The sequence below is a fragment of the Alligator mississippiensis genome, chromosome 4 (genome assembly GCF_030867095.1).
Source record: "Alligator mississippiensis isolate rAllMis1 chromosome 4, rAllMis1, whole genome shotgun sequence".
Classification (NCBI taxonomy): Eukaryota; Metazoa; Chordata; order Crocodylia; family Alligatoridae; genus Alligator; species Alligator mississippiensis.
Genome location: NC_081827.1, coordinates 136824726 through 136844946, shown reverse-complemented (window position 1 = coordinate 136844946; position 20221 = coordinate 136824726). Strand labels below are relative to the sequence as shown.

Here is a 20221-nt window from a genome sequence, read left to right as displayed (position 1 = left end):
CTTAGTATGCAGGCAGGCTTTTACGCTCGGAAAAAATGCTGCTATTGTATTGTTGTGGTTCTTCTTGCCTATGGCACACCTAAATCTTGCTTCCTGCTTTAAATCTTGTTACTTACAGTCAAATCTTGAGAAGGAGCTGTTTCTTGGCAGCTGGGTATTTTCATGAAAGCAAAAGTTAGCTGTGTGCTGCTTGCAGTTACCTCCATTCAATGATGAGCATATACAAACCTAAATAGTTACCCAGTAGTGTAATAAGCAGGGGGTGACTGGGGCACCAGCCCCAGGGGCCCAATTTAGAGGGGGTGCAAGAGTGGCAGCTGTTACCAGCCACATAACACATACCACCTATTTATTTTCCACTGGGAAGGAAAACTCCAAACGTTCAGATATCTAATTATACTCCACAGAAGGAAACAGATACTAAATTCACTCTCACACACACACACACACACACACACACACACACACACACACACACACGTAAAAGCAAACAGATTACAGTTTTCTGCCTGGATTTCACGCTGGCATTTGGATATCCCCTTGTGTTGATCTAACAGGAGTGTTATTGATACTGTATTTGGATAGGATTTACAAACAGGTGCCCAACTAGGGAATTCAATAGGAGGTATTTAACTTCTTTAGGCTTCTTTTTTAATATAATTTCCTAGAAACACAAACTATCTGAGTATGTGCCTGGCAACTTAATACTGAATACATTAGTTTTTATTTCTGTTTTTAATACTGCTATTTTAAAGGAGGGGGAGAAGAAAGTCAAGCTAATAACCCCCAAGCAAGGTAGCCTGAGATTAGTTACTTACTCTGAAGATAGATTATTGTGCCATTAATTACTTTCACCCATAGCCTTTAAAAAGGTTACCTTGGCTATTTAGGGATAGTTCTTTAGGTGATAGTTTATATCACAGGCCTCCTGAAATCAATAAAGCTAGGCCAATTTACCCCAGCTGATATGGCCCTAAACATCTCCCCTGGCAGGAGACACCTCATTCTGTCTGGGAGAGGGAAAGGGAGGGGAACTCAGTGGTTGGGTCACCGCTCAGGATGCTGTACAGAAAGCCCAGTACATAGCAGATATTCTTCCTCCCTGATTGAGACAGACAGCAACTCCTTTCACACATTAGGAAAAAAAAATGGGGGCCTCTTTGTCCTTCTGTGTGGGGGCAGGCGATGTTGCGGGTAAAGGACTGACAAGATTGGGGCAATCATCTGCAGCAAGATGCTGCTTTGTCTAGGAAATCACTGATCACAAGACTTGTACCAACTACAGTGACAAGTTCATGCTATTATTTTTATAACGTTCTTGTTATTATTGAACTTTTGGGGGACCTTAACTTGGTCTCTGGGGCTGGTTCCCCAATCAACCTCCCCACCCCTTAGCTATACTATTGCATATAAAGGAAGAAGCTCTTTCACATTATGCTGGATTTTGAAGGCAAAACACACCCAAGGTTGCAAATGCCTAACTGTTAACCAGACCAACCTAGGCCTAGAATCAGACAAATATGACTTTGTGAAACATTTGGTTGCAAACTATTTTGCAAATACACAGTTGCTGCTACTTTCCCCCCAGACTGTGGGCAGATATTAAAGCTTGCCTTCCATTCTATTTTTCAGAAGGGAAAAATGTGTTTCAGCCATTGCTTTGGGAAATTTCTAGAGTCTAGGAAAGCACTGGAATCTTTACAAGTCCAAAGAGACCTCAGCAGTACATTAGAATATATGCAGAAATGAAAGCTGCTGAAAAAAGTAAAGTGGAAAGAATTTGGTTGGGTTGTGGAGGAGGAAAAAAGGAGTAAGTGTAGGATACATACTCTGGCTGGGAAAGAAAAAGGAGACAGCACATATACATTTCCCACACTTGCTCAAATTAGTAAGTGACTGGACTGAGTCTGTGTGTGGTTTCCTAGGCTTGCCCAAGCTAGTAAGTCACTTGACTTCTCCCATTTCATTAGGCATGCAGATCCACACACAGCCTCTCTGAATTTCCATAGTCATTGTGGGTTCAGGGTAGAAACTAAATTGCACATGCATGGTTTCCTTTCCTTAAAGTATGATACTGTTTAAGGCAAATTTCTACTAGAATATTCTAAAAAGGTAGAAATGTATAGAGCAAACTGTTCCCTGCCACTCTTCCAAACAGGATTTTTGCTTGAGGTTTATTTCAGTTAATTTCACTTTAAGGGGGGAGGTGGAGGAAATATGAAAGGGTCTGAACATAAAACTGTGTGCTGGGCACAAATGAGGCAGTTGGAAGTAGGAAGAAAAAGGACACTAGTCCCCAACTACAAGAAGTAGCCATTTGATCAAACTGCTCAGCAGTAGGCAGGCCAACTCATAAATACATTATACGCCAACTTAAGTACACTACAACCCAAGTGCCTTTGATAAGCAATTTAGAATTGAGTTCTTAGAACAAGGGCCACAACTGAAACTGAAGGCCCATCAGGGACACAGGCCTGCTAAGCACCAGCTGAACTAAATGGAAAGGAGGATCTTGAAACTGAAAATACACCTAAAAATTAAGAAATGAATATAAAAGAGATAAGAAAATTGCAAGAGAATCTAAATGAGGGAAAGGAAAAAAAGAGGTAAGCACAAGGCCCTGGGTTTTCAGTTATTCTGCTCTTGCCCTTTGCACTCAGGGATCTGGTTATCCCCCCGCCCCCGTCTGCTACAGCAGTCCAGGAGCTGCTCCAATTTAAACTTGTTTAGACCTCTACAATGCAGAAAATAGTCATAAGGCTGTGCTCTCTGGATGTACACTTTTCCCTGCTCCTTCTCCAAATCACTTATTCCTGTCTTATCCTCCTCACCTTCTACATGGAAGCAGGGCCAAATTAACCCTTTAGCGGGCCCTAGGCAAACAAGCTACACACTAGGACTGTGCGAAGCTTCAGTAGTTGATTCAATTCAGAGGAGATTTGGCCCAATTCGGAGGCTGAATCTCTGAATCCAAATCTAAATCAGGAAACCAATTAAATGCTCCAAATGGAATCAGAAGTCTCCAAATCAATTTGGAAAAGATTCAGCCCAATATGGAGATTCAGCCATGGACTAAACAGGCAGCAAGCCTTAAGGACACTGGACATAGCTGCCTCCAGCTGGTAAGTCTGTTGTAGTGGGCGAAGGGGGGAGAGAAGGGGCTCGGGGGCATCCATGCACCACTGTTTTTCATGTGCGTGGTCAGCATGTATGTTTTATATGAGTATCATTTTTGGTTGGCGAAAGATTACAGGAGACCCAGTTTCATTTGCATCCAGGTGGTTCACAGCTGTTTGTGAGATGAAGACAAGTTGCTCAGCTGTTTCCTGCAGCTTTTACCTCAAAGGGTGCTGCTTCTCTGATCGGTTGGAACTATGTGCAAAAGTGGCCCCTTTGACATCAAAGCTCCTTCAAGCACCTGGAGCACCTCAGTGGTGCGGTGCAGCTGTTCTGTATACCGCCTGCTGATTTGCAAACTCCCATCAGGTAAGAAATTTAACCTTGCGATGCATCTGGGTTTTACTCCCGCTCCCCCCCCCCCTTTGTTTTTTTTCCTTTTAAAAGATATGGTTTAAAGTCCAGGGGTACAATAGAGGCACTTTGCTGGGGTTCGAATGCTGGCATGCTGCACACCAGCAAAGTATTCTTAGTGGGGACAAAAGAAGCCAGAGCTTTGCACCAGGATAGTAATAAAGTTGGGATGGGCTTCACCTGTCCCTCAAAGGTAAGCATGTGTTCTCTTCTAGGTTGGCAGATCTCCTCCGGCGGGCTTTAAACTAGGCTCACTGGGGGGAGGGGAAGATGAGGGCGGGGGAAGCCGTGGACCACCAAACCATATGGTACCCACAAGGGCAGCCCAGCCTGAAGGAGAACACTGGGAACCTGCAATCCATGGGGCGGCCAGCAATAAAGCACAGGTAAGCAATAAGGGGCCCTTTGGGAATTGGAGCTGGGGGGCAAAAAAGGCACCAGTCACAGGGCTCAAGTGCCTATATACTAATGCTAGAAGCATGGGGAACAAGCAGGATGAACTAGCGCTCCTGCTTGCAGAAAACACCTACGACTTAGCAGGGCTTTCTGAAACCTGGTGGGATTCTTCCCATGACTGGGTGGTACATATTGAGGGTTATAAGCTGTACAGAAAGGACAGGGTGGGGAAGAAAGGGGGAGGGGTTGCACTCTATGTCAATGAGCAATATACATCGACCCTTATCAAGACGGAATCGAAGGAGGAGAAAGTAGAAGGATTGTGGGTTAAGTTACATGGGGGGGCAAGGAGAAAGGGATTTGGTGGTAGGGGTCTGCTACAGACCCCCACACCAAGGGGAACAGCTAGACTCGGGGCTCCTGAGGCAGCTCTCAGAGACCATAAAAACTAAGGAGTCATGGGGGACCTAAACTACCCAGACATCTGCTGGGAGACACAGACAGCAAAGTCCCACCGTTCATGCACGTTCCTATCCTGTGTACAGGACCTCCACCTGACACAGGAGGTAAACGGTCCCACTAGGGGGAATGCCTTACTGGACCTGGTATTGGCAACAGGGGATGACATGGTAGGGGACCTACAGATTGGTAGTCACCTGGGGGACAGCGATCACCAAATAATAGAATTCACCATAAGACGTCGAGTGGGTAAGGTAACTAGTAGGGTGAAAGTGCTAGACTTTAGGAAAGCTGATTTCAATGAACTCAGGCGATTAGTTTGAAGAGATGGGAGCCCAGGAAGGGTGGCCGTGCCTTAAGGAAATGATCCTTCGGGCACAGAGGGAGACGATCCCGATGCGAGGAAAAAGAGGGAAAGGGGCCAGGAGGCTTCCTTGGCTGACCAGAGAAATCCAGGACAGCCTGCTGACTAAAAGGGGAGCATATAAAAAGTGGAAATGGGGAGAGATTACCAAAGAGAAGTATACCTCCTCTGCTCGCACTTGTAGGGAGGCAGTTAGATGGGCCAAAGCTACCATGGAGCTGAAGATGGCATCCCAAGTAAAGGATAACAAAAAATTGTTTTTTAGATATATAGGGAGTAAAAGGAAGGCCCAGGGAGGAATAGGACCCCTACTAAATGGGCATAAGCAATTGGTGACGGACAGGGGGGACAAGGCTGAACTCCTCAACGAGTTCTTTGCCTCAGTGTTCCTAAGAGAGGGGCAAGACAAGTCTCTCACTAGGATTGTAGAGAGGCAGCAGCAAGGCGCCAGACTACCATGCGTAGACCCTGAGATGGTGCAGAGGCACTTGGAGGAACTGGATGCCTTTAAGTCAGCAGGCCTGGATGAGCTCCATCCGAGGGTACTGAAGGCACTGGCTGACATCATTGCACAGCCACTGGTGGGAATATTTGAATGCTCGTGGCGCATGGGCTAGGTCCCGGAGGACTGGAAAAGGGCCAATGTGATCCCCATTTTCAAGAAGGGGAGGAAGGAGGACCCGGGCAACTATAGGCCAGTCAGTCTCACCTCCATCCTTGGCAAAGTCTTTGAAAAAATTATCAAGGCTCACATTTGCAAGAGCCCGGCAGGACAAATTATGCTGAGGGGAAACCAGCACAGGTTCATAGCAGGTAGATCGTGCCTGACTAATCTAGTCTCTTTTTATGACCAGGTTACAAAACGCCTGGACACAGGAGTAGGGGTTGACGTCGTTTACTTAGACTTCAGGAAGGCCTTCGATACGGTATCCCACACCATACTGGTAAACAAGTTAAGAGGCTGTGACTTGGATGACTACACAGTCCAGTGGGTGGCGAATTGGCTAGAGGGTTGTACCCAGAGAGTCGTAGTGGATGGGTCGGTATTGACCTGGAAGGGTGTGGGCAGTGGGGTCCCGCAGGGCTCGGTCCTTGGACCGATACTCTTCAATATCTTCATCAGCGACTTGGACGAGGGAGTGAAGTGTACTCTGTCCAAGTTTGCGGATGACACAAATCTATGGAGAGAAGTGGACATGCTGGGGGGGCAGGGAACAACTACAAGCAGACCTGGACAGGTTGGACATATGGGTGGAAAACAACAGAATGCAATTCAACAAGGAGAAATGCAAAGTGCTGCACTTAGGGAGGAAAAATGTCCAGCACACCTACTGCCTAGGGAATGACCTGCTTGGAGGCATGGAAGCAGAAAGGGATCTTGGAGTCCTAGTGGACTCCAAGATGAACATGAGTTGGCAGTGTGACGAAGCCATCAGAAATGCTAGTGGCACTTTATCGTGCATCAGCAGATGCATGACGAACAGATCCAAGGAGATGATAGTTCCCCTCTATCGGGCGCTGGTCAGACTGCAGTTGGAATACTGCGTGCAGTTTTGGGTGCCACACTTCAAGAGGGATGTGGATAACCTGGAGAGGGTCCAGAGAAGGGCCAGTCATATGGTTAAGGGCTTGCAGGCCAAGCCCTACGAGGAGAGACTGGGGCACCTGGACCTCTTCAGCCTCCGCAAGAGAAGGTTAAGAGGCGACCTTGTGGTTGCCTATAAGTTCATCACGGGGGGCACAGAAGGGAATTGGTGAGGCTTTACTCACCAAGGTGCCCCCAGGGGTTACAAGAAATAATGGCTACAAGCTAGCAGAGAGCAGATTTAGACTAGACATTAGGAAGAACTTCTTCACAGTTCGAGTGGCCGAAGTCTGGAACGGGCTCCCAGGGAAGGGAAGGTGGTGCTCTCCCCTACCCTAGGGGGTCTTCAAGAGGAGGTTAGATAAGCATCTAGCTGGGGTCATCTAAACCCAGCACTCTTTCCTGCCTATGCAGGGGGTCGGACTTGATGATCTATTGAGGTCCCTTCCGACCCTAGCATCTACGAATCTATGAAAAGCCCTAATGAGCAAAACAGGCTCTCTTGATAAACAGAGTTTTCCAAGTATGACTGTATCTGCCTTTGGAGCTTCTGCCAGCATGGCTAGATTTGTTATGGAATCACAGCTCTTTGCGCTGTTGAAGGACAGAGATATGGCAGCCCAAGCATATAGGATAGACCTGATCTAGCTGCTCTCAAGTGCCGTGGTACCCTGGGGTTTCATGAGATCCTATGAAGGGTGCTACACACCTACACATAATTCAAAGTAAACCCAGAAATTACATGCAGGAATCTACAGCACCAAAAACTGACCTGTTGTGGTCTTTGAGTTCTTTGCAACAGAAGAATTATTCTATTTTTTTTTTCTGTAGTCAATACATGAGTAAAAGGTAAGAGCTGGCATTTTCAAAAGTTTTTCCTCGAATATAAAAATATTGAGAACCATTGAATTGAAGAGTGCAAGGAAGCACGTTTCTAGTTCACTCTAGGCATGCCAAATACTGCAGATGGCAGGAAAGGGAACTAAATTGAGGTCTTAGCAGATACTGAAAAAAGAGGAAAGAGCCTGCAAGTCCCATGATATACAGGGCTTTTCCCCCTGCTCTAAGCCCTAGCTGCTATTATTGGAAGATTGCATCAGAAGCTCCACTTCTATTTGAACTTCTAGTACTTAGGGCTGCAGATAAAAGTTTTGATAACGCAATGCAAGGATGACAATCTCAGCAACAGAACAGCAAATCAAAAAACAAACAAACAAACACCCCATGAAGTAGAGTTTCAGTTAATATCATGATTTAATCCAATTTATGATATTAGTGACCTGACTTGATTTCTGTAGGATGAAGTTAGGTGAAGTAATGTGTGGGATTTGAGATCTGTTATGAGAGAAGAACAACACAGTATTTTTAAAACTTCCCTGAAGATAAGGTTTTTTGCTTTTTTTTTCCAGAGAAAAAGCACCTTTCTTTTTCTCGGTTTATGTTCCTTAGATCGATTTGCAGTATGGTACCACTTTGAGGCACCAACTGAAGTGAGGCCTTGTGTTCTAGATACCGTATGGACCTTTTGGCTAGGGACAGAAGTTACACATAAACCGGTATAAGTGATCAGAAACCTGCTCAAAAATCTGTAACACAGAAGTTCAGTGCGTATAAACCACTTTCAAAATGGCTGTAACCGGTTTAAGGTAAGTCTGACACCACATCTAAGTTGAACTGATTTAGGTTAAATTAGTTTATTGAACTTCCTTCTCAGATCTCTTCCAGATTCAAGTTCTCTGTCCCCCGTATGCCAGGATGCTTTGCACCTCCCCTGCAAGCCCCTCCCTCGCAGGGTGGGCTGGCTAGCTTTGGTCCAAGCTGTCTGCTCCAGCCCAGCAGGAAGACATGCTCTAGCAGTCTCCCTGGTTTCTAGCCTGGGCCACTGCAGGCACTTGGCTGCATTCCTGGAATCAAAAAAAAATGTCCGTTTGCTTACTTATCAGATCAAGCTATGCAGCTTGGATTAACCTGTGAAGATTAAATCAATTCAGCCTTGGGCTTTTTGACTATCTGTATTTAGCCTTTGGGTTCATTTTCAGTGTATAGTTAACATGAGTTATAATTTGAGTGTTGCCTCTGAATCAACTTCTGCCTCCACACAAAAAGAAAAGGACCTCTCTACTTGCCCAACAGCTCATCTTGGCTGGCCTCCACCTGCTAGCACAGAGGTATCAGACACCCTTGGCTTCACAGCAGGATCTGGACCATGGGGGCTTCTTGTGAGCCAGATTCAGACCCATCACCAGAAACGGGGCGAGCTTTAGTGGCATTAACTACCACAAGTTCCTGAGCTGCTATTTCAGCTCAGGGATCTGCAGGGATTAATACCGCCATTGCTCACCCTCCTGCCACCAACATGCCCCCTCAGCAGGGCTCTGTACCTTGGAACTGGGTGGCAGCCCCTCCCCCCGCAAAATTCTGAGCCCCTCCAGAAGCCTCGTAGGCTGGAGGACAGCTCCTCAGGTCATATATTTGACACTCCTGGGAACCATTCTTCTGTGTAGACACAGGCTACATGACTGGCTGCTGTTAGTTGTTCAATACCCTCCGACAGTTTTGCCTCGTGTCTAGAACAGACAAACATTTTCCCAGAATCCATCGTGGAACTTCATAGAGCAGCTTGGCTAACTGCAGTAGCAGAGAGCGCCATCAGGTATGCCTCCCAGAAGGATTTGAACCCCACACAGATGACAATGGAACCAGTGCTGATCAGTAGTTTGAATGTCATTTTGCAGTTGTGTCTACTCTCCTTTGAGCAACCTCAGAGTTGGTCTCTCAAGGTCAGCTAACTCTGTAGTAGTGTCAGGCCCAGAGTGAGAGACAATGGTCTCTCCCTAAAGAGTTTACAGATGAAATGGGACAAATAAAGGATGAGAGAGAAGGCAGATCTGAAAAAGGTGACTGATGGATTTAAAAAAGTCAAATTTCCAGTTGCTCTAGTTATCAGGCCATGTGTGAACCTTGACTAACTTATTCTGAAATGAATTTTGAAAGAGAAAAACTTAAAAGGCAGTACATAAAAAACCCAAGAAGTAATAATAAAATTGCACTGGGACACATATGCTGGGCCTTTCTTTGCCCATCTCCTTTCACGGACACAGGTACATTGCATGAAGTAAGAGAACACACAACTGGGCAAAGTTCCTCAATGAGAGGCCTTGCGATTGTCAGATTTCCTTTCAAAATAACCTCTTAAGAGTTTCTCTACTCTATATATTATTTTTGCCCCCCTCATATACAAGCATCTCTCTTAGCTGAGGCAAGCTAGAGCCAGCACAACCATGTATCCCTATTATCTAAGCAATGCCTTTTATTCATGGTTTATCAAAAAAAAAAAAATCAATGAGCAGTCTCTAACTAGGGTGTTATGAGAATCGCTGACTCATGAGCAGCATATACTTATCTAAACTTTATAGGTCAAAAGGTGTAATTATTTTTATTGGAGGAGTGACGATAGTTATACTCGTATAAACCTGTGTGTGGACATAATGAGGCTGATATGAATCTGTCCTATGCTGGTTTCATTTTGACCACCTGCTGTACAATAAAGGTGTACCAGTGTATATAGGTATACATGTTTGAAAGTGTTTTTACACTACTGTAGCTGTACTGATTTAGCCAGCACTTAAAATAGTGCAACTATTTTGTGCACAACTAAGCCAACAGGTAGAGGTTTAATTTCACTCATTACTGAAATATAGAGTTGCCTCTGTTCTGTACTGGAACACAGCAACATTTTAGGTCCAAGGGTTTTGGAAAACTTATTTAAATCACAGTCAAAAGGAAAGTATTATTAAGCAAATATAGATTGTCTACAGGCCAGGAAGATTAAACATTCATATCTATATGCAAGTGCTTTTGGAGATTTAATGACCATTGTTGAGAAAGAGATACAAGATCAGATGCATGCTCTGTTTCTAGCATTGGTCCCTGATAAGTCATGCCTGCATTTGTCCAGGAACAAAAAATATTCCGGAATTGGCATGTACATGTATCACGCTTCTAATCAGGACTTAGTGAGCAGTTGAATGTTGTGCTGCTTTTTCCCCATTGTTTCAGTTATGCAATCCTGGAACTGTACAGGTGTACTTTGCAATATCCCAAGATAAACTGTTACTACCTCCTATCCAGAAAATTGTTTTTAGGATTTATTCCAGGACAATGGATAAGGGAGGCTGTATGATTGCATTTGTCCTGGGATAAATGTGATATCTGTTTGCTGCCCAATAGATTTTCAGTGCAAGTGGCTACAAGCTCATGTTTACAGTGTTCTATGCTGGTGTCTATGATTGATTCAGAGACAAGAAAATGAGAAGGAGAAGGCAGTGAAATATCAGTGCTACGTATTTGTAGCACTCAAGTTTCTTCTGATCAAGGGAGGATGAATTGCTCAGGCAAGTACTAGGCAGCAAGAAGAACAGAAGCAGAATGTTGGCACCTTTGTCCAAGACTGCAGGCCAGAAAGTTCCTGCTTCGCAGGTGCCTATCTTTGCATGGAGCCTCCCTGTTTGACTTGCAGGGTTCCTGGACACCTGCAGCTCCACGCTGACTGTGTGCCCAGAACAGCTTCTCTTTGCAGCTCTGATTCAGGGACACTTTAGAGAGGTGGGAGTTCAACTTCACCCCTACACTCAGTGGGCATGTCTACATGTGTGCTTTAATGTGCAGTAGCTTATTTTACTGAGCATTAAAGGCCCATGTAAAAAAAAAAACTGTGTGATTACACTAATGTGCAGTAAAATAGGCTACTGTATGTAGCATCGCTTAAAGCCTCTGCATTTGTTACTGTGCATTAAGGCAGGCTAATGTGCATTTGTTTAGTACCTCACATTGGAGGTACTAAATTTAATGTGCATTCGAACAAAGTGCCTTAATGTATGTGTAGATGTGCCCAATGTTTCCTATTGACTTTGCCTAGCTGACTTCTTGCATAGCATCCAAGTTTCTTGGATTGCCTTGCTGAGGCATCTTATTCTTCCTATACATTAAATTGGGAGAGAAAGTGCCCTGTTTCCTGGTTTTGGATTCCACTCTGGGTTCAGCATTTAAAATTTAGGTGTTACAGTGCCTTTTCTAAGCCTTCTTTTTTTGGAGTTGGCCCTTCCGAGTCATGTTGCCTGGCTTTTGAGAATGGGCAGTTTCACAGCACAAATATGGTGGATCTGTTGTCCATTTTGGATGAATTTACAAGGCAAATTTTCTTAACATCAGATAAAGTTCTATTTCCAAAAGGTAAATGCAGCACTTTGCCCCATTCCAGTAGATAAACAGAGCTATTCTAAAAACAAACAAACAAACAAAAAAAACCAGTAACATCTTAAAAGCTTTCTAGGAGCTCTCAATTCTAAATCCCAGGAGGAGATCCAACTGTTCCCATTTCTAGCCCAGTCATTTTTTTAAGCAACAGGCAACAAGATAATTTCAACTTTAACAAGATGGAAGAGATGATTCACTTCTCTAAACAGAACTGTTACATTCATATATGAATTAATTTCAAATACACACTGCTTCAGTTATTCATACAATGAGATACGTACCACTGCAATCCAACAGAAAGTCAATAGTAAAAGTTCAGAATTAAATGTTTTTTGCTTAGTTTTGTTTTTACCTTCCACTCCAGTTACACCAAGCTTTAAAGTCTCTCTCTGAGCACTTCTTTCTTTCCCCCCTGATTTGTTAGGACCAGGCCAATCTTCTATGCGTCCTTTCAAAAAGAGAAGGCAAAAGTTTTTTTTTTAAAAACCTTTAGAGACTCTTGTCCAAGTAGTTTGCTTGTAAGTCAGCAGAGTTGCATGTCAGACAGAGAGAGCCTGTCACTTCCTTATAAGATCAGCTGTGCTTTAAAGATTAGAGGGTGGGGCAAATTGCCTAGCCACATGACTAACCTGGAAGAGTCTAACAGTTTAAGGAGAGGGAAAAAAAACTTTTGTAGCACCTACTGTGCTACAAGGCAAACGTAAGTATATTTCATCAAGGTGCAAAGCATGCAACTCATTCTACCCCTTTTTCTTTTTGCCATATGGATGTTATATTAAACCACAATGTTGAAACAAGCACTTTTGCTTTCTTAGGTATTTGGATAATAACCAGATCCCTTCCTTCATAAGGAGTAAAATAATATTTATATAGTTTCATATCTCAATTTATATAGTTTCATATCTCAATTTTTTTTTCAAAAAAGGCATAGAAAGCATTGGTTAAGCACTAGCAGGATTCTCAAACTGATGACACAGCATTATTATAATTAGATATTTTCTACAGAGCTGCTATAATACTTAGACCAAAGCTGTAATCCAGCTGCAGGGACATGGCTAGTTGCCAAGGACAACAATAGGTTTTAAAAACTGTGGTTGTCACCAAATCAGGTGTCTACTGCTTGGTAACTGCTCATCCCCTGCTTGTGAAAGACCCTGGGTTGATAAAAACAGAATGAACACCTGGCATTTACCCACAGAATGAGACCATGGTAGGAGATTTTCTTGCAGCTTCCTCCCAACGCATCTCCACTTCTAGGAATAGGAGGGTTCAGTCTGTGCTCTCAGCCAAAAAAAAAATAAAAAAATCACTGCAAGACATGTAGGGTTTGTGGCTGGTTTTGGTGAAAGTAGGACTTCCAGTTTCTTACAGGGAATGTCAACCCTCTAAAGTCTTTCACCACAAATAGTGCATTTCCAGGGAACAAATGGTTCTTGGGTTTGCACTTGTGCTCACTCATGTGCAGTGGGCTTACACACTCAAGGCTATCTTATAGTTTCATACTTGTAAGGGGCTGGAAGGGACCTTACAGATCAAGTTCAGCCCTCCTGAACATGTGCAGGAAAGACTGACCCCCTCAAAGTGGGCTACAAGACACTTTTTAAAAGATCACTAGAGTGGGTGACTACCACCTCGGAGGGGAGCATGTCCCAAACCTTCAGCACTCAACTTGTAAAGAAGTTTTTCAGTTTGTGCCCATTATTTCTTGTCCTCCCCTGGGGGGCTTTGGTGAATAGATGCTTCCCTAGGCCCTAACGTGTGTCCCAATATACTTGTAGGCTGCCACCAAGTCCCCTCTGAGTCTTCTCTTCTCCAGGCTGAAGAATCCCAAGTCTTTCAGCGTCTGTTCATATGATCTGGTCTCTAGGCCTCTAATCATGTGCATGGCCCTCCTTTGGACTTTGAGGTTGGGGGGCTGCTTATAAAAGTCAGAACAGGTTTGTCCCTTTTAGCTACCTTGAGATGGGGGTTGGATTGAGCTAGAAGGGAATGGGTCAGTGAAGAAACGGCAGTTTGAGTGACCTGAGGAAGGACATTTTCTACCCAAAAGCTCACCTAACACTTTTCCCAATTATACACTGGTCCAATAAAAGATATTACTAAACAAATGCTGTTTCTCACCTTTTATGGATTATCATGGCCACAAATCTTCATGCAAGCAGTGCCATAGCAAGAGGGGGGAGGGATAAGCAAGGTGACCACCCCGGGCACTGAAGAGGAGCACCAACAGGTGCTGTACAGCTGGGTTGGGGCATAGGATGGAGCCGTAAGCAGTTCATTTGGGGGAGTACAGGGACAGGGGAAGGATGGTTCCCACCACTGTGTGTACTCCTGGGAAAGCATGGGAGGGTGTGTGCCCCCTGGGTCTGTGCACAGCATGAGGGCAGGCTGCTGCTGCGAGCTTTGCCTCAGACACCAAACTTTGTTGCTACGGCACTGCATGCAAGCCTGTCATTTCCTTCCTCTTTTATTAGTGAGATCTGGCTTCAGAGGAGTAAGAGCAGGCATGAAGATAATATATTGCTGCTTATCAGCAAGTTCTTACTTTATAGCTTGAAGACCCTTCTTGGATATGCTGCAAAGCACTAGGCAGGATGCACCACATGCAATGTTAGATGATGCCAAGCCACTTTGCTATAAGAGAATTCTGGAAAGAAATCTATAACACTGTAGGAAACTTGAGGGGAAAAAAAGGATCTCAAACTGTCACTTCACATTTGACTGTATAGCTCTTTGCAGCCAAGTATCCCAAGGCCATTCACACATAACATACACTATAGGAATTTCATGTCTGGCAGACTGAACACAGAGGATTTCAGTAAAAGTTAAAGTGAGTTACTGCCAGAATTAAGAAAAGAGCAGAGCAATGCTGATGTTTGGTCCACATACATAGCTGGCCTTCATTAGAATTTAAAGAGTATCTTTTTTTTTTTTTTAAACCTATGCCATAGTTTCTCAACCTGTGGTACATGTACCCCTGGGGGTATGCGAGACACAGGCAGGGGGCGTGTGGGTACCTCATCACTCTCTCTCACCTTCTTTTACTTTCAAAACTATGGCAAAAAATTTGATGCAATTTGAAAAATTACATTCCCCAGTAATAATTTGGTGTTCAGCACTCCTAGCTTTGGCCAACATCACCTCTAGCCTTGGTACATACTTGAGTTGGGCACCCCTAGTGTAAAAGGTGGCAACCCTAACCACACCAGATCAGACATCTGTCATATCACGGCCTTATATACACAGTCCTTCTTCCAACATATGGCACACATTAGTCTGCAAATATAAAATCCCCTGGAAAATTAAATATTGGGGTAATTATTAAAATTTTCACAAGTTAGGGGGTACTTGCTACTTAAAAAGTTGAGAAACACTGACCTATGGGATCCATTTCAGATCAGTTTTATACCTCTGTTAGTCAGGGAAAAAGCTGCAGTCTGGTCAAAACCGGGAGTTACACTAACACAAGTCAATGTCTATTGCAAAAGGTTAACATGCAGCCACATAGTCATTTGATATGAGCCACAAAACTGAAGTATGGTGCTGGCTAGCATCACCCCTCCAAGCAGCACAAACCCATCACTGACATACAGCTAATGCCAGCATACTTGTTGCATCATTTGTGTTTGTCCCCACATCTTTGCAGCCTCCATTTCACAATGCTCTTCTTGTTCCTTCAACTATGAAGTTTCAGTTGCAATTTTGATCTCTACTGTAGGTCAAAGTGATGCAAACCTGTCCCCTCTCCCTCCACACCATCTTAAAATCTGCTGTGTGTTTTGCAAATGCCTCTTTCCCTACTACCTACATGTTCAAGCAAACAGATATAGCTTCAATAAAAAGGAGACAGGTACCTATATCTTGTGTGCCTGACTGGAATAGGTGGGAACTTTTTAAGATCTTAACCTGTGAAAAGTAGGGTCCGCATAAGCACAGCATTGGAACAGCCAATATATTAGGAATGCTTTTCAGGTAACTGCAGAGGGAATGCAAGCCAAGGTTTATGAAAGGAACAAGAAACAAATGTCAGACAGAGGGAAAGGATGTGCAGTAGGCCAATCACAAGGCAAGGTCATAAAGACTCGAGAGGCTGATTACCTTATCTGGGGTGAGAACCCATTTCACCGTGGTCCTTATTGCAAACTTGAATGGGAGGATCCAACCTCCTAAGAGCACAGCAAGAAAGGGGAGGGAGTCAGTAAGGCACGCTGAGACTGATCCAGAACTGCCTTTCCCCCCTTGACTGCCAGCAGCAGCCCCCACCAGGGCTAGAGCCAAATTCAGAAAAACCAGTTAATTCAAAGAAGGGGAAGGGAATTCAGGTAAAATGCAACATCATGGTTTTCAAATGCATGATTTTTTTTTACCCTCCTCCCTTTGCTAGGATGCCTGTCCTCCTCTCCATTTGAAAAGTTTCTTCCTCCCTGGCCAGAGGGTGAAGGATTACACTGTTAGAGGAATCATTTTATTTAACATATCTCTACTGGTCACAAAATAAAGATGAATTTAGTACATTTTGGCAGTCAACTGCATTCCCATTTCAAGCAAAAAACAGTGTCCCTGAATACCCAAATAAACCACCTAAGGTGAGAGAGATGTCCCTTAGCAAGCATTTGGGAACCGGTGTAGGTGGAAGCAGTGTTTGGGAGTGAATATTCTTTTTCTTTTAGGGCAAAGGTGATGGCTTCTGCTCTTGTGTTGTGTGCATGCCTGACCTATAAATATGCATTGGGTAGCCTCCAAGTAGGTCTTCAAGGGCAGGATCCCAACAGAGCTTGTGAGATATCATAGTATCATTGTATTTAGGGTCGGAAGGGACCTAAACAGATCATCAGGTCCAACCCCCTGCCCCGGGCAGGAATGGGTGCCGGGATCATATCACCCCAGCCAAATATCTGTCCAGCCTCCTCTTGAAAACCCCCAAGGTAGGGGAGAACACCACGTCACTTGGGAGCCCATTCCAGAGCCTGGCAGCCCTCACTGTAAAGCAGTGTCTCCTGATGTCCAGCCTGAACCTTCTCTCTAACAGTCTGTGGCCATTATTCCTAGTAACCCCCTGGTGGTGCCTGGGGGAATAAAGCCTCCCCCAATTCCCGCTGGTCCCCATTGGTGAGTTTGTAAATGGCCACCGGATATGCCCTTGCCCAGCAGTTCAGTGCCTAACTCTCAGGGTCTATGCCCTGGGTAGTAACAATGGCAGGGGCTAGGCTGGGTTGGTTGTAATGGTGGCAGCAGCTGCTGTTCTTGTGCCCTCCCCAAGTGGGCATCTAGAGCTAGTGACCTGGTCACCTACCCCTCATTACACAACTGCTCCACACAGAGAAAACTAAGATAAATCCAGGTAATGTGCAGGAGCAGAGCTTTAGGGACCTTCTCTTGTCAGACATGAAGTGATTGTGGGGTTTGAGGATCACTCTCTGGACCTTTGTTAAAGTTCCTCTTTAGGACTAGATCTCCAAGAGGACATACGCACCTAAAATGGAGTTGCCCAAGGTCATGTAAGCTGTTTCTAGAAGAGCAGAAACTCAATCCAGATCTTCCCCAGCCTAGGTTGTGCTCTGACCCTTGGATCATGTTTTGTCTTCAAGGCATTGTCATTTAAGAAAGGTTTCCCAAGTGCACCTTCTCAGCTATGTGTTTTGCAAGAAATTAAAAAACAACAAAACCTCATTTTGGTGTTGCAAGTCCAGTGCATTGCTGTCTTTCTACATTTGTCTATACAGTAGTTAGCAAATTTTTGGATGATATTTTAATAAATCACAATAGCATTTCTTTCTTTAAGACATATATCACCCAACACCATTATTTTAAGAGGAGAGGTAGAAGAGCAGGTGCACAAAACCAAGTACAAATACAAGAAAAAGGGAACACAATTCAGTTAAGAGGGAAAAAGGAATAACTTGACTCTTACTGCTAAAACACTGTCACCCTAAATTAGCCTTAAGTGTTAGTGAGCTTTCATTAAGCATAGTGACATAGTCAGACCCTTTGGTTGATTAACAAGCCCTTACTTTGAGCAGGAAGCACAAACAACAGTTAACAACTTAAGTTACCTTGTGACTGTGAACTAGTCCTTGTAGAGCAGCTAGGAGGGTCATGGACTTTCCCCATGACTCCAGTTGGCATGTGACTCACTTGTTAACTCACACTCCTTTTCCTGGAAATGGGAAGGGTTGCGGGGGGGGGGGGGGGGGGGGGGGGGGGGGAAGGGATTTCCTTCTACACTCTATAGCCTTTCCTGGTAGGCATTTTGACTTCTGTATCTAGCATATGTGAATAAAAGCTTAATCCCCTGCCCTGCTTTAGGTTGTTTTTTTTTTGTCCATTATATGCATTAAAGATAGAAGTATATATTTGAAGTGGAAGAGTTATAGAGTTTGACAGAAATAGAAAAAAAGATCAACACTAATATGAACCAGCAGTGCCATCTGGTGGTCAAATGGTTCTAGTGGACTATATAACCTTTCTTTACTGACTCTAATGATATAATTGCTACTGTCCTGTTGCTGTCTCCTGTTACTCTTAGGCTCAAAGTCTACTAAAAAGAAATAAATATTTGTTGTTAAAAATAAAAAGCTCTTTCTTCCTGAATGGCTTAAGTAAAATTAAATAGTAGCTATATCCCATGCCACAGAAACTTATGAGATCAGAAGATTCATTTCAGTTGCCACCCCAGGGAAAAATAAATAAATGCAATCAGACTCTCAGAAGCATGTAAAAAAGACTGAAGTTTTCTACATATAAAATCTCTTATACAGGATTTGGCTCTTTGATATGGATGTCAATTTTGAAAAAGAAAGAACAAGGAGACATCCATGTTTTGCAAGTAAACAGCCTGATTACCAGGGATCCAGGTTTTCCATTTCCCATGGAAAAATATAGATTTTCCCCTTTAAAAGAGCAAAATAATGGATTTTTTTCCTTTTTAAAAGGAGAAAATCATGGGAAACCATAGGTTTCCCCTTGCAGGCTGGCAGTTCCAGCCTGCAAGGAGCTATGTGGAGTAGGAGGGTGATCAGAGTCAGGGGTCCATGTGCATGTGTATGTATATATATGCACAAGGCCAACAATGCAGCCAGGCAGTGTGGAGAGCAGCTCCCACAGCTCCCTGCAAATAATTCTGGGGGGGAAGGGGGGCATAGGTGACATGTTGGGGTATGTGCCCCCCCAGATTTCTGCACCCACAGCGGGGCACAGGGCTGGAGCCTGACTGGACCAGCACCAGGCTGAATCAATCTCCACAGCCCAGCAGGTGGGATCAGGCACAGTAGGTGGCCACCAAAGGTGAAGCACCTCCTGCCCAGCAGCAGTAAGGGGGCACAGCTCTGTGCTCCCATCACTGCAGTGCCTCACTTTGATGGCCATGGTGGTGTAGCTCCCATGGTGGCAGCAATGCAGCTGTGCCCCCCCTGCTGCTGCTGGGTGTGCAAGGGGCACCTCACTTTGGTGGCCATGGTGATGTAGGAACTCCCTCCTGCACTGGGTCCCACCTGCTGTGGGTGCAGAAATCTGGGGAGCCATGTACCCCCCCATGCAGTTGTGGAAAAATGTGAACGTTGTGGTTTTTAAAATCAGAGAATTTGGGAAAGGGGGGTGGTTAACAGACAAAATCAGGATCCCTGGTGATTACTCCTCTCCCACCCCCGCACCAGCCACCCATACACACACTACCAGGATGAGGTGGGAAAGAGTTTAAGAGAAACAGAACCTGGCTTCTTCAGTTCTGTTCCCGACTGCTGCTCACTTGCCTATAAAATTTATTTAATTCCATTTCAAAATACCATAGTTTTTGCACAGCATGCATCCCCAAATAAGATGTGCATGTTGTTCTTAGGAAGGATGACTGGAAAGAAAACAAATTTCAAAGTTATGGCTGCATACAACAAGGACAGAGACTAATTTTAACTCATTCATCTTCTGTTTTCCTGCTCTGACAAAAGTTAGTTTTAACCCTTTCACAGCTGAATGTCAGCAACTCTTGGCTAGTAGTAGGAATCAAATATATCACTGCTTTTATAATAAGTCCATTGACTCCCTCAGCACTACATGAATAGAAGTGCTAGTGCTGCTATTCTGTGAAGAAACATCTGCTTCCCTGCTTAAGGCACTCACCCCAACTTTGGAAGGCTAATTTTTTGGGGAAAGTTGTGTGTGGTATTCAAGTAAATCCAGAAAATAAGAATGTTCATTTCAGTTGTCAGAACCTGACAATTTTAATTTCCAGCATTCAAATTTGTCCCCTCAAAGTTGCCTCAGAATGCAAACAACAATGAATTGCATCCAGTGGGAGTGGTGCCTTTCCTTTTCCACTTTATCCCCTCTACAAATCTTTGGCCACTGACAGATATGCAGGTCCCTGCTGTAACACATGGTGCTTCACAGGAAGCACCAGGAGTTACAGCAACCCCCTCCTCCCTGATCCAATAGGTATTCACTGTTGTGGGGAGGGAGAGGGGACAAGCTCCACTTTGGACCTGATCCAGGAGGAGCTGCAGGTCTGCAGCCTCCCTCCCCTAGCCCTGCCCCCCCTCCCAGGTCTGGTGGTATCTTCAGGATGACAGTGGGAAGAAGGGAGGGGAGGTCAGAGTTTGCCCATGGTGGATAGGAGTGGGGGCAGGTGGATTGGAGTC

The 20221-nt window shown here is 44.4% G+C and overlaps 1 protein-coding gene across 13 annotated transcripts in view; it reads right to left on the bottom strand.

The window, feature by feature from the left end:
- The window catches only part of BCL2L14 (BCL2 like 14), an 85704-nt gene that overhangs the window by 13821 nt on the left and 51662 nt on the right, over positions 1-20221 (bottom strand). Inside the window, exons 1-5 of one of the 13 annotated variants that reach the window (XM_059726663.1) lie at positions 17645-17732; positions 17065-17221; positions 15690-15757; positions 12784-12865; positions 11944-12039 (exon numbers count right to left, since the gene is read on the bottom strand). The exons of 1 other annotated variant lie outside the window; for it this stretch is intronic. Coding sequence is in view for 1 of the 12 variants with exons in the window: in XM_059726660.1 (XP_059582643.1) it covers positions 11944-12039 (96 nt within the window). In the remaining 11 variants the exon portion in view is untranslated. Of the gene's footprint in view, positions 1-11943; positions 12292-12783; positions 13706-15689; positions 15758-17064; positions 17270-17644; positions 17733-20221 lie in introns of those variants that run through there. 11 more of the 13 variants (XM_059726666.1, XM_059726664.1, XM_059726665.1 and 8 more) reach the window with 11 other exon arrangements.